General features: G+C 40.1%; 2 protein-coding genes across 5 annotated transcripts in view; both read left to right on the forward strand.

The window, feature by feature from the left end:
* Nucleotides 1-507: 507 nt before the first annotated feature.
* Nucleotides 508-5,951, forward strand: trub1 (TruB pseudouridine (psi) synthase family member 1). Of its 2 annotated transcripts, XM_066665336.1 has the most exons (9): nt 508-676; nt 831-929; nt 1,026-1,081; nt 1,435-1,516; nt 1,597-1,669; nt 1,965-2,104; nt 3,802-3,858; nt 3,984-4,202; nt 4,239-5,951. In XM_066665336.1, the coding sequence occupies exons 1-9, from the start codon at nt 532-534 to the stop codon at nt 4,283-4,285; spliced, it is 918 nt and encodes a 305-aa protein (XP_066521433.1). In that variant the 5' UTR covers nt 508-531; the 3' UTR covers nt 4,286-5,951. The 2 variants fall into 2 exon arrangements, with proteins under 2 accessions (XP_066521433.1, XP_066521432.1); XM_066665335.1 differs by having other exon boundaries at nt 3,984-5,951.
* Nucleotides 5,952-12,190: 6,239 nt separating this feature from the next.
* atrnl1b (attractin-like 1b) overlaps nt 12,191-14,625 on the forward strand; it is a 98,730-nt gene continuing 96,295 nt past the window's right edge. For all 3 annotated transcript variants that reach the window (XM_066664159.1, XM_066664160.1, XM_066664161.1), the window contains exon 1: nt 12,191-13,475. In XM_066664159.1, coding sequence (XP_066520256.1) covers nt 13,225-13,475 — 251 coding nt within the window. In that variant the 5' untranslated portion in view covers nt 12,191-13,224. The remainder of the gene's footprint in view (nt 13,476-14,625) is intronic.

Genomic DNA, 14,625 nt, shown 5'->3' on the forward strand with positions numbered 1-14,625 from the left:
GATGTTGCTCTGCTCACTGAAAATCTAACCATGAATGTTGTAATTACATATATTTCTCATACTTAATTTACACAAAGAATTTGTATTTTCTATTCAAGGCGAAATAAGTGATTAAAACTTACAATCCATATGATTTAGAACATTTTCTTTAAACTTAAAAAGAAAATCTTAAATTTCATATATGAATATGAATGAGGTGATAACACATTTTTGAGAAGAGTGTCTTCCATTTTTTCCGTTATTTTCCATATTTGTAGTTTTGATGTTTTGCCGCGCAAACAAAACTACAAAACTACAAATACCGGCTTTATTTATTTATTTATTTATTTATTTAACATGGGCAATACAGCAACATATGCACACAAAAAAACAGATGTACTGTATACAGTGTTTGTAGCAAAATGCTAATTTTGATGTTTGTTTGGAAGGGAAAGGGGGAGGAAGGGAAAGAGCGGGAGAGGAGAAAAAAATGACATTTCAACAATATTGTTATACGTGACGTAATCACCGTGCGCCCGGTACTAGTAGAGCATGGATGCTACTGAAGGCATGGCTGCAGCTAGCAACGTTACGTTATCAAAGTTGCAGGCTTTAAATGGGATTTTTGCTATATACAAGAAACAAGGACCAACGTCAGCCGACGTGTTAAACGTGCTTAAAAGCAAACTTTTAAAAGGTGCTTAAAAGAACGGAGTACTTTGCTGCTGATTTGTGTAGAGAGCAGTAGCCTTTCAGTGGTCGGGGTGCAGCAGAAGAAATCATAAAATTTGATGGAAACTGGTTTGCTTTGGTTTCTTATTTTGTGCATTTCTTTTTCTTTCTATGTTCAGAGGCTGGTGTAGCTAATCCAAACCCTAGAAAGAGGAAGAAACAAGCATTAAAGCTCGGCCACGGTGGGACTTTGGACAGCAGTGCTTCAGGTGTTCTAGGTATGTATCACATTTGTCCCATTCAAACCAAGAACTGAAGACAAACACGTTGACCAAGGTGAAGTTAAAGTTAAACCAATTATGTTTCTCTTGCAGTGGTGGGCATTGGTGAAGGCACAAAGATGCTCACCACCATGCTTGCTGGATCAAAGGTACATATATTCCTACAGTATTTATGGGTGATATGGCAAAATATTGCTGGCATTTTTATAATACCCTGTATACATCTTAATATTCTCTTTTCATGATACTTAATGAATTGGAAGAGACAAAAAAAAGAAAACATTCCCTGCAGTTGTTTTTAAAATTCCGACAATATCATATTCGTAGATACATAATCCAGTTTAACAGGAGAAGTTATACTCTTATTTTGATGAAACTTGCAGTTTCCTTCTGTTCCTTAGTTACTGACAACATTTGAATGTCCGTGTTCCCAACCCATGTTAACATACTGGTTTAGTGATGCTATAATATTTTTTGAAGCTAAACCTCAAAACATTTACAGAAATACACAGCTGTTGGAGAGCTGGGGAGAGCAACTGACACCCTGGATAGCACAGGAAGTGTTGTTCAAGAAAAGGGCTATGGTATGTGAGAGCACTAATGTTTACTTAAAAATGCCAGCATGGTGAGATATTCCAATTTATGTGCGTTTTTTTCCCCCAAGATCACGTCACGAAAGAGTCTTTTGAAGAGAAGCTGAAGGAGTTCACTGGTGAAATCATGCAGGTTCCCCCTCTGTGAGTCACTGACCAATAAAACTAACTGATTGTTGATAGACAAATGGTAGATCCGCAGTTTATGCTCTGATACTAGCATCGATAATACAATTGTCTGGCTTGACATTATATCAGAACAGCAAAACCTCTGCATACACTCATGTTTCTGTGTATAGTTTTTGGTGTTGTTGAATTACTCTGTGTAGTGTAGTCATCCTGGTTTGTACTATGTAAGACAGGTCATATGTGTATATTGTTATACCTGGATGTGGTCAAGGCTGCAATAAGTTCCCTTTACTTTTCATTATTTTCTTAGGTATTCAGCTTTGAAGAAAGATGGCAAGCGTCTCTCTGTGTTGATAAAACAAGGGCATGAAGTAGAAGCTAAGCCTGCACGACCAGTGACTGTTTACAACCTTTCACTGAAGGACTTCAGTCCACCGCTTTTCACTTTGGGTTAGTAGAAATATTAAAGCCCTATTTGCTAAAAAGCTATTATACAAAATTCTTATGAACATGCTGCCTCTTCCAAGAGCATACCATAGGGATATGTTTGTTAAAGATATATGCAGGATAAGTCATAATAATAAGAAAACACATTAATGTATGTATTACATGTTTGCAATGAAAAAAGTATGGCATATTTTGCAGTGTTATGGTGCTTTTCCACTGCATGGCTCCGGCATTCGACATGGCTTGGCTTGGCACACTTAAAGCTTGTCGCTTTTCCAGTGGCAGGGCTCCACTGTGAAATGGAGCCTGTGACGTTGCAAAACCCTGTCTCTAGGAATTGCTGGCTTTGAAAACCACAATAACGGCGGCGGTAAAGTTAGGCTTATTTACTCATCGTGTAAACAAGTGTGTTGTTTTTGTTTTTTGGACTGAACACGGCTCCGCACCCCAGTTCTCACACAGCGCTAGTATTTGTTGCACGTTCGGCTTTCACTGGAAATTTTCTTCAGTCATCGGTCCAAGGAGCTTATAAACCTCTTCAAAACACCTTGAAGTAAAGTTACAAGCTGCCATTGTGAGTCCGATAAAAATAAACGTGAAAGCTGCTGTAACTTTAGAGATTTAACAAGTGGCGGTTTGTGCTGGATTTGAATGAGCTCTGCATTTTGTGGTGATAAACATGTCTCTCTGGCCGAGTCAAGTAGAGTGTTGTAGGTTCCATACAGTGGAAAAGTGCCATTACTGTCTTCTGTATAGTATAATATATATAGCGTATTAGCTTGGACTGTAGCTGGCTGAACAGGTCACAGGTGTGTGTGTGTGTGTGTTTTTAGTTATTGTTGAGATTTTTTAGTTATTGTTATCGGCCCAATTGGAATTTTAGCCGATATTACAACAGATAACTTGGGGCCGTTTTTGGGCTTACACTGTTGCCTGTAAATACACAACTATGTCTGCCGTGTGGATGTTTTTCACAGTTTTTGCAAAGAACAGTTTCTGAGATAAAATATCTCTCTGATGAAAACTAATTAAAGATATACATATGAACTATAAATATAAATAAATGAACTACAACTAATACACTTAAAATAAAAAGTACAGATGTTACAAATGTGCAAATACTGAAGAAAAGGCTTATCCTTTGACAACCTATGGTAAAAAGAATTAGTTTTGCTCTAATCCAGTGTGATTTAATTACAAAAAGATACAAATATTGCTTATTAATATTGGTATCGGCTACACCAAGGTGTTAATTATCGGTTATTGTATCGGCCAAAAAAATTCAAAATCCGTGCCTCCCTACTAATGAGTAAAATATGTGTTGTGTTAAAAGTAACACTGGGTATTTTGTAATTCACTTTTACAACACTGCACTGAAATATAGGGGGACGTGGTTTCCTACCTGCCTCCAAAAGTTACATAGTGCAGTTTCGGCAGTGTTGATCCAGAAGTAGGAACGACCAAGGCTCTATTTTCCCTATTACAGCTCAGTGGAAAATCCTACTGTTAAATTTTACATAATATTCCTTTAATCAGTAAGGTCACTTAAGTTTCTTATTATTTTGGTTAATATTTTTAAATCCTCTTTTGCTGTATTAAGAATTGTGTGGAACATAAATTATATTTCATTATAGTCTGTTATATTAACTGCTAAGAAATTAGTAGTATTCACTGAGTTTTTTTCCTTTTTTCATTGGTAGATATTGAGTGTGGCGGTGGCTTCTATGTCCGAAGCCTAGTGGATGAGCTGGGAAAAGGTAGGATGCTAAAATGTGTCCTTGGACAGTATTGACCATGCTCAAAAGTGAACGTTGTCATTTGCATTTATTGAATGTTTGTTATCCTGTTTCATTTGAGGTGTCTCTCTGTCTGTCCTCTACAGCTCTGTCCTCATGTGCTCATGTGCGAGAGCTGACGAGGACTAAGCAGGGGCAGTTCACGCTAGAAGAGCATGTGTTAAAGGAGGAGTCCTGGACCTTCCAGGACATTTCTCAGTCTTTACAGCCCTGCCCAGAGCCCACGTCTCAGCAAAACAACAGCAAAAAAGGCAAAACACAGGGGAAATCCGCCCAGGGTGGCTCTGAAAATGTTAGTGGAGATCACAGTCAAAACAAATCTAAGGGAGAGAGTGGAGATTACAGTCAAAACACAACTAAGGGTGAGAGTGGAGATCGCCGTGACTAGAAGTGCTTGGAAAGCCTCAGAATGCTGGAATGAACTGCCTTTATCCACTAATTCTGGATCATTGTTTTATTTCTGGTGATGTGCGACGTTAGTTCTTGTTATACTTTACTTTTTTAAATTCTTGACCAACAGTAGCCTGATCCCATCCATACAGTACCAAGGAGAGACTAAGATAAACTGTAAATATAACATACATCTTTATTTTGGTTTTATAAGAGTGTTCTCTTGGCTGCCATCCTTGTACAGAGGCACTGATAATTATGTTCCGTGAACTGTAAGCACTTTGTGGTGAGTCTAAACGGCTCTGTTATTTTTTTCATGGCAAAGCACCAGCTGGCAGCATTTAACAGTCACTGTGATGTAAGCAGCACTGATGTGTATGCAGTTTCTCTGTTTTGGTTCTACTTTGTTTGTTAATTAAGATCAAAATGTGCTGTAAGAGCATTGATGATATTTCAGTTGAATAACATTTGAAATGGGCGGCGCAGCAGGCAGTCACACAGTCACACAGCTCCAGGCACCTGGAGGTTGTGGGTTCGATTCCCGCTCTGGGTGACTGTCTATGTGTTCTCCCTGTGTCTGTGTGGGTTTCCTCCCACAGTCCAAAAGCGCATGTTGGTAGGTGGATTGGTGACTCAAAAGTGTCCGTAGGTGTGAGTGAATGTGTGTGTTGCCCTGTGAAGGACTGGCGCCCCCTCCAGGGTGTATTCCCGCCTTGCGCCCAATGATTCCAGGTAGGCTCTGGACCCACCGCGACCCTTAACTGGATAAGCGCTTACAGATAATGAATGAATGAACATTTGTAATTAAAGGATGATCATCACACTGTGCAAAAAGCTAGTACATACTGTAATACAGACATTAACATGCAAACACATATTTGGAATTAAATAGGGAATGCCACTTCATTTTATTTTGAGAAGAGATGCCAACATGAATGTGAAGAGAATTGTTTTCAGTGATTGTATTCAGTCTCATAAACATTAGTAAAACACAGTTCTGACCCTGCAATGTGATTTGCTGAGAGAGGTTTTAGGAGTGGCATTATTGCACTATAATGACACTGACCTATGCTCTTCTGGTATTACTTTTTTCAAAAAGTCTGGAACCAGTTCAGGTTTCTTCCTTAGAGTGAAGAGTTATGGCGCAGTGAATTTCGGATTCAGCTTTCAGATTTGAAAACACAAGAAAATCTTATTCATAAGCTCAGCTACATGGCTCTGGAGCCAACCTCTGAAGTACTCAATTTTATCTTTGAGAGAGAACTTGGCATTGTTTACGTGTATATGATAGATCACTACGATCTGAACCTGCTGTAAACAATGGTTAAAACATGACATTTTTCGACACTACCCATTTATCTCTGGCCCTGTCCTGATTTAGACAGTGAGAAGCTCTGAATAACACAGCCTTGGATCCCATCAAAACTGGTGCAAATGCAGACTGGCTTTGCTGGAGATAACCAAAGTTCATAAATCCTGGACTTCATCAGGTAGGCAGCCCACCCCTTATAATCGTCAATAACCGTAAATCCACACTGGACTCCCTGATGACTAAGGCTATACTAGCCCCACTGGCACCATTAAAGCATACTCAGTGCCACAAGTTCCATGTGATCTTTACATGCTACATCACCAAAAACCACATCCACTGTTCATTAAACATGCTAATGCCCTAAGCACCTGATTGTCTCCATGTATAACGACCCTGTGACAAACTAACCTTACATGTTGATAGAATATGCTTCAGCATGCCAACCACTCTATATAATCTACAACTAGGGTTTTCACCTACCCACTGTCCAGGACTTTGTTATGCTATGATCGCAGTAATACACTCGAAGTTCGTACTTTAGCATGAGATTTTGACACTGGTGTACTAAGCGCACCAGTGCCAATGTGTCACATTATAGAACTCCCACTCGTGTATTGCCTAACTGTAAATGCTGTATATATTGGACTGAACGCCTGTGTCATCACTGGGTGCACATTATACTAATGTAGCTTACTCAATAGGAGAGAACACAACATTTTTTACATAAGGTGTATTATTGTAAATAAGGCAATGCAGGTTAAAAAGGGTTACAGAATGTTGAATAGGAACAGTAAGACATATGAAAGTGTTCGGCAGAAATATAGAGTGTGCCACTTGGTGGCAGTACATAGCTGGACGTCGTTAATTCCTGCAGGACATATCACAAATGTTGAGCAGTGAGATTAAAGTCATTTTACTGCAGGAGCACGTGAAAGGGCATGGTAATCCTGCAGGTCACACGTGTTGCATCACTGACCTGCTTTGACTGATGAGCAGCACATGCCAGTACAGCCACTGTGCTCATGCCTCTGTGGAGAGTCATTCATCATGTTTAATGCTGAAATATGAACATAGTGATCTTAGAGCAGCATTAGTTCATTATAAAATTGTAGAAGCATGGAACATGTAGAGAATATTTTGCTGGGCACAGAAGTGCAAACAAAAAAATGCTTATGTCACTGTTAAAAGGTTCATTTCCAGTTGCAGGACAAATCTAGGCCTATATCCATCACATTTTCACAGCAATGTTTTAAAATCTAGTCAAAGGATTTTCAAAAGAGTAGGAGCTGTTACTGCAGAAAATAACCTAGACAGTCTACCTATTGATACACGTAATTTAAGACGGAATATTGCATGTGCTGCAAATGACTGTTTTTGAGGCCTTTTTATGAGGTGTTACATTTGACATTGTACATTGTTTTTAATACGGTGACCAGACGTCCTCTTTTACCCGGACATGTCCTCTTTTTTGGACTTAGAAAAAACGTCCGGGTGGAATTTCACAAACGTCCGGTATTTTGTTTTTCTAGAGCTTACATAGAACTTCGAGAAGCGTTTCGTTCACAAACTAGTCCCGCCCTCCCCTACTCCGATTGGTTCGCTTGAGTGAGAAGGGGGCGTGGTGAAATAGTCTAAAATCTTCTGCTTGGACGGTCTGACTGTAGAGCTACCGTTATTGGTCGATAACCTTCTCTGTAAACATTTAATTGGTCAGTCTGCACGTCAGTAGTCGTCCACATCCCCACTACAACAAATGAGTGTAAAATATTTTTTCACTGTAACTTAATATTTATAGATTCACGGTATATTAACAATATACTTCAATACATTTACTTTGAACACTGATGATATCACAGTAGTTCAGATTATTATTTCTAGAACAACTCAGCAAGATTTCTTACTACAAATATTTATTACAGGCATGATATAAAGTACAAACGTTCCAAAAATAAATAAATAAATAAAATAAAATAAGCATTGGGGTAGCACCATATGTTACTGTTGCAGAATGTGAGTCTAATAATAGCATAGCAGCAAGAGAACCAGCAGGAAGAAGGGAAAAAAAGTGTCTCTGTGTGGATGCTGTCATCCAGTATTGTGGTTGTAATTATGGCCCTAGTCTCTTGGTGTGGGTGGTGCACAGTGGAAAGGGCAAAGTGTGTTATTACCCAAAGCTGACCGAAACCTGGGGAGATGGGTAAATTTCCACAATTAAGACAGAGGCCTAGACCTAGGAGCAAAACAAAGCTCAAGCTTAGCTCACATCACTGTGCTGAGTAACTGAGTGTTTATTATTCCCAGACTATGAAATAATAAACTATATAATAAACATTAATCAACTATGAATGTTCTCAGCAAATGCTATATTGTCGCTGCAGCATTCATGGAACTGTTTGTCTGTCACAAAATAATTAAGGTGAAGCATTAATTTTTAAAGAACCAATAATAAAAAATGAATCAACAAACAAAAAATGGAATGAGCACAACACAAATCCATTGCACCACTATAGATAGCACAATACTCAATGACTGCTATTTAAATCACGCCTCTGACCTTCATTTAAAGGTGACGTTTATGAATGTAATTTAAAAAAACACTTTTTATAAAATTCTAAGTATATTGCCTATATTTGCTGTTCTCCAATCTGTTTTTGTGCTTGGAACTGGTCTAACATGTTTACGAAGACCCAGTGTCTTTAAATGGGTAAAAAAAAGCATCTCCACCCGGTATGCTAGGTTTTTTCTCTCTGCTCATTACAGAAAAGTGGCATTTTTTAATATTTTAGACAATGAAGAGACTGCTAAATATTGGAAAGCATGAACTGAGATGAGGATATTGGTCTGTTCCTGCTCCAGAGGTGGGTAATATTGACTTATTTTTGCTCTAGATGGAACTGACTCTAGATTCAGGACAGAACTAACTGTATGAAAGAAATCACAGACCTTTATGGTGCCATAAAACTAAACAGCTCGAGTACCAAATGAGTTTCTGTGGTAATTCAAACAGTGAATATAAACATACAGACAAGTTAAATTTCAGCCACTTTACAAAACGAGGAGCTTCTGAATGTAAACAAACAGAACAGCATTGGGCAGTGGAATGATGTGCAGTGTGCATGGACTTCATCTATTTACATAAGAAATACAAAGGGAAACAATGACTTTCCTCGTCTAAAAGTGACATAGACATTTGTCTATATTTTTAACAGAACTTGTTCTTACGATGTCTTCATACAAGTCAGCTCCATCAAATATTCATAGTCATCAGATATGCATTATAATACATTTTTCCGCGTATCCAGTTCAGGGTAGCGGTGGGTCTAGAGCCTCCCTGGAATCATTGGGTGTAATACACCCTGGAGGGGGCGCCAGTCCTTCACAGGGCGACTCGCACATACCTACGGACACTTTTAAGCTGCCAATCCACCTACCAACATGTGTTTTTGGACTGTGGGAGGAAACCCACGTGGACACGGGGAGAACACACCAAACTCCTCACAGACAGTCACCCGGAGCGGGACTTGAACCCACAACCTCCAGGTCCCTGGAGCTGCGTGACTGCGACACTACCTGCTGCAACCCCGTGCCACCCTTGTAATGATACAGTTTACTAATAACCTACAACCCTGTAGATTTTATAGAGAAACAGATACATCTGTTGTATTACAGCCACGCCTGCTGAAGGGAAGACAAAAAGCAGAGACCTCCATGCTGCTCAGGTTTTGCTGCACCCAGCAGGGTCATGATGTTTGACCTGCGTAACAACATCCAAATAACATGGTCATTTTGCTAGTAGCTGGTCTTTGCTGTTTTTTTCTAACAGAGAAAGGCAATCATTTTTGACAAGCATTGCTGGTTGTCCTGTATATAAGTATGGATGGCCTATGTTATCTCAGTGTACAACTGTGTGCCCCTGCTTTGCATCTTGTTTCCATTAAATACTCAAGTGCTAATATTTATCAAAATATCATTAAATGGCCTTAATTTAGGTTCCCACAAGATTAGTCAGAACTGTTTTTTTTGTGATGGTATATGAACCAGGGAGCTTCCCCAACTTAAGAAAAACATTTAGGAAACCTTAAGAAAAATGGACATTCTTGAACTCTGATATATAATCTGTATTTGATAAAACAGCATTCATAGCCTTGAAAGAGAGGCAAGGACAACATCTGCATTTAATGTGGTAACTGATATTTATTGAAGCTGGCAAACTTCCAAAAGCCTTTGATAAGGCCCCATCCAGTGCATGAATAAACACATGAACTATGTTTGAGGAGGGAGGCACAGCTGGAGAATGAGTACCTTCACAAAACACAATCACCGTTCCCATAAACAAAACAACATAACAAACATGACTAAAACTAAAGCACACAAACAACAACTGCAAAAATACTGCATATTATGCCTCTTCCTGGGAGGAGTAATTGGACATGCTGGGAGACACATTACATAGCTCCAACCTTTACCTTCTCCTTGGCTGCATGGAGAACTGTGGCAAATTTTTATTTTACTTTTATGGTGCACCCCACAGTGATGGTATTTCATAGAGCAGGATTTCTAACAGCAAGATAACTTATGTCCAAAGCTCACTGGTGTCTAATAAGTATGTCCCTCTTTTACAGGTTTGACTTTGGGCTCAAGTTATCTGGCTAAACTGAGAAATCCTGTATTGAGTATTATTTTATCTGTCAGCACAGTGGTTACATTAGGGCAATTCCTTCCTTCCTTCCTTCTTTTTCTGTAACCACTTCACCCTGGACACTCTCAGAGCATCACACAATTTTACACAGCCAATCAACATGAATTGCAGGAGGAAACCAGAGCACCTGGAGGAACCCCATGCAGACACAGGGAGAACCCTGAGCCAGAGTCACCCGAGGTGGGGGCTCCTCAAAGTAATACATAGTGCAGTTTTTACAGTGCTGAGCCCAGAGTAGCAACAACAGTGGCTTTGTTCTTGCTATTACAGCTCAGTAAACTATCACAACATTGAAGCTGTAATTTTAATGTAAAATTGTAACATAATGTTCAGTTAATAACCACTTCCAAAGTTGAAGTCGGTGTGATTGAGCAAAGGGCAATCAGTCAGGGCAATCAGTCAGGGCAATGGCCCAGCAGGTCCAGGACTTGGAACCACTGATCTTCTCAATTTTAGTGTGTATTCACAAAATAGATTATGTGGGGCATGAGGGTCTGTGACATGTGGCATAGAATGTTCATCAATGAATGTGACAGCCGCACTGTCTTTATCCTATCAGGCCTCTACAGAACAAAGTTTATCTGGTTGTAATTGTAGAGCAGCTGATTCTTAACATCATTTCCATGCCCTCAACGAAGCGCCCAACTGGTTAGCAGAGCAATGCAATATGGAAAGAAAACTGCAGGTGGATGCCTATCATAACATAAACACCAAAACAGAGAAGGTGGGGGTAACACAAAGGCCATACCCCTCCCCCCGAGCTCTGCACCACATGTGAAGCCATCTCTATCACAGTAGCTTTTTGAAATTACTAATAACCTACTTTAAAGAATGGCTATTGTGTTTTGTTTTGCTATTATTTTTTTGTAACTGTGAATATGTTATGGGGTAATACTTGTGAATCGGACTATTTGTGAGCAAATAAGTGTGTATATATATATATATATAAAATAAAAAACCTCAAGGCAAAAGTGCTCAGGGCGGCACGGTGGTGCAGCAGGTAGTGTCGCAGTCACACAGCTCCAGGTACCTGGAGGTTGTGGGTTCGATTCCCGCTCCAGGTGACTGTCTGTGAGGATTTGGTGTGTTCTCCCTGTGTCGGCGTGGGTTTCATCCGGGTGCTCCGGTTTCTTCCCACAGTCCAAAACACTCGTTGGTAGGTGGATTGGCGACTCAAAAGTGTCCGTAGGTGTGAGTGTACGCCCTCCAGGGTGTATTCCCGCCTTGCGTCCAATGATTCCAGGTAGGCTCTGGACCCACCGCGACCCTGAACTGGATAAGTGGTTACAGAGGATGGATGGATGGATGGAAAAGTGCTCCTACAACAAACCTGAAATATGGGTTAATGTTTGTTAGTTGCTCCTGATATATTTTGAGTCTAAAATGTCTTAAAACCCTCTCCGCTCAAAATCAGCACTTTTTAAAAACCTTGTTAACATATTTGTGCAGTGTTTTTCATTTTCTACAAAATGTATCATGTATGATATATTCAGTCAAAGGCCATGGCCAAGTATTTTGGCTTCTGTGTTCAAAGACAATCTTAAACAGGTGAATACAGAGAGCTAGGGATTCCTACGTCAAAATCCTAAGGCACTAATCCTGTGTCTGAGCTTTAGAGCTGCAGACAAATGGTGAAGGTGTAAGTGGAAGTGGAGGTGGAGAATAATTGCATATTCATAGCTCTGTAAATACCAAATGAAGGCGGCTGTGTAGAGTTACGTCTAAACTACTTTTGTTATTAGATGGTTATTCCTTTACATTTTTAAAAAGGTCATATTGATGAACAGGAAAGCGATTTTAGGGGTTTCGTCGATGACTGGAGGAGAACTTCACAGTCCGAGTTCCCTTTAAACGCACGGCGGCGCCCACTGCGCATGTGCGGTCTTGTCTGTGTTGAGTTTGCTCCAACCTGAGGAGCTCGCAGCGGCAGCAACAGCAGCTAAAGCCCTGCTAAAGCTCGCTGAAGCCCGCTAGCTCAAGCTAGTTCACCCGGGTTCGACTCCGGGGTCGAGGGACCAGTCCGCCGGAAAACTGAGGAGTTTTAAGTTAGAGGACTAAGTGTGAGTGCGACGGCGTATGGCTGTTCTCTGAGACGGGGAGTCCAGTCGAAACAGAGGAGGTGAAACGATGAGAAGATGTGCGAGTCCCTGAAATGCCCAGGTTCGCCACCAGCAACAACATCCATGTTATTCTGTACTGTCGCCACATCAACGTTACCGTGCTTCGGCCTCTTCTGCGAAAGGAATGGTCTTCTGTGTTTACCCGCACAATTTAAGAATATGTTAAACGTTGGTGACGAATGCTGCTGAAAAACAAGGGTCGCTGTTAAAGGCTGAGACGCTAGCTAGCTCTCTCGCTAGCTACACCGTTGGCTACAGTGATAGTTAGCTAGTTGTTTACGCTTTAAAATGGCTGCTGAGCGGGTCTTCTGCAACAACTGAATTAATTTTATTTTGGAATGCTGCGAAGGCTTTACATTTCCTATTTGTTCCCTGTACCAGCTGTTCAGAACAATGCGTCCCACTTCACATTTTTGCAGTAGTGTTCGCTACGGGAAATTTTCCAGCCGTAACTGCAGGAGGTAGCGTTAACTAACGGTAAGGAATTCCTCCCCCTTGTTCAAAAGACAAACAAAAACGTGTGTCAAAGCCACCAGCTAACGTTATCTGAGCACATGAAATGAATCCCACCACCAGCGCGTTATTTCTGTTATTTAGGATGGATTTTATTGTGACCCATGGAGTTTGTGCCACGACCTGAGCGATTAAATTTCAGGTAACGTAAAGGCAAAGGAGGATTCGGATTTGAGCTTGAGCTGAGCTGTCATTCACTTTGTATCTACGGTCTCTGGGCATTCCTTCCATTAACTGATACAACCACGAAGAGGAGAACAGAACACACCGCAGTATAATCATCACCAAGCGAGATGGATGGTGTGAACATGTGGAGGACTGGGCTGTGTGCTCTCCGACAGACCGCCCTCACACGCTTTGGACTTCAGGGCATGAACAGATACCTACTGCTTTGTGCAATGTTTTACCTGGTGCTCATCACAGATGCCTCACCTTCTAAAACGTGTGAGAAAAACTGTCTGTCTGGCAAATGTGTCAACGGATCTTGCGTCTGTGATCGAGGATGGGTCGGGGACCAGTGTCAACACTGTCAGGGCAGATTCAAGTGAGTATAAATATGACTTTCTGCTTCCCGTTGTATCCTGTTTCGTTTTGTTTTCCGGGGAAGGTGACTTAACTTCTGAATGGCAGAGCATGCGATGTTTCACGTCGTCTCATTATCAAGCTCTTCATGAGTTGCATCTATAATGGAAAGGCATAAACTTTGTGATGCAGTGGCACTCTGACGCATGAAATTGGTTCTTCTGTTTTTGACCTGTTTTTTTAAATACTCTGCCTACCCTCACACATGCACTGACATTAAAGTTTCATATACTGAAAGCTTTACAGAAGAGCAGTTGGCTTGCATTGAGTTGTCTTCTACAAAATTCAGAAGTAAATCAGTCTGAAGCAGTTTAGGAAGTCGTCTCTTCCACTGTGTAAAATAAGACCTCAGATGTTTGACTGTGTTTGGTTTAGTGAAGTAAAGAAGTAATCTTTTTGGGGAAACAGTGTTTGAGTAACTCTTTTAGTCCGGTCAAAACAGATGGTTTGGGGGAAAAATAGAATTACTAATTGATTTAATTTGTCATTAGTCCAAGGTTCCTACAATAACTACTTGTTTTATCTCCAAGGTGCTTCTGTTAACTTCTCACTTTTCTGCTGGTTCATTATTCCCATATAAAGAAGCAGCTTTGTACAAAAATATGTCAACGGTGAGAACTGGGTTTTTAGGATGTGCAAAGGTTCTTAGTCCACAGTTGCAAAGGAAAATCAAGTGATGCCCTGCCAGTCTAATTTGAAGCACTCTTAAAATGAGAAGTAAGGTGAAAAGGAGAAGTAAAGAATGACTTATTTAGATTTATTTCACTGTTTTTGATCTGTCTATAGTGTGTTTATTTACTCTCCAAACTGTGAAGTATCTTTCTTGTAATCTATTAGGAATTAAAAAGGAATGGATTGATCGTCCATTTTGTAAAAGTTGCTGTAATTATATATATATATAAGGTTTTTGCCTAAATCAACTACTATTACATTGACAACTCTTGGTGTCAAAAAGATTCTAAATAATTTGTGATATTTAATTTATTTTAAGCCCAAACCTATGCATACCTTTTCCAAATTTTGATCAAAGTGCATTTTTTTAATTAGACCTGGAAATTTCATCTGGCTGGAAATGACACAAAAAACGGCCATATATTTTGTGAATAATTTAT

This window comes from Hoplias malabaricus, chromosome 3 (genome assembly GCF_029633855.1).
Source record: "Hoplias malabaricus isolate fHopMal1 chromosome 3, fHopMal1.hap1, whole genome shotgun sequence".
Lineage (NCBI taxonomy): Eukaryota > Metazoa > Chordata > Actinopteri > Characiformes > Erythrinidae > Hoplias > Hoplias malabaricus.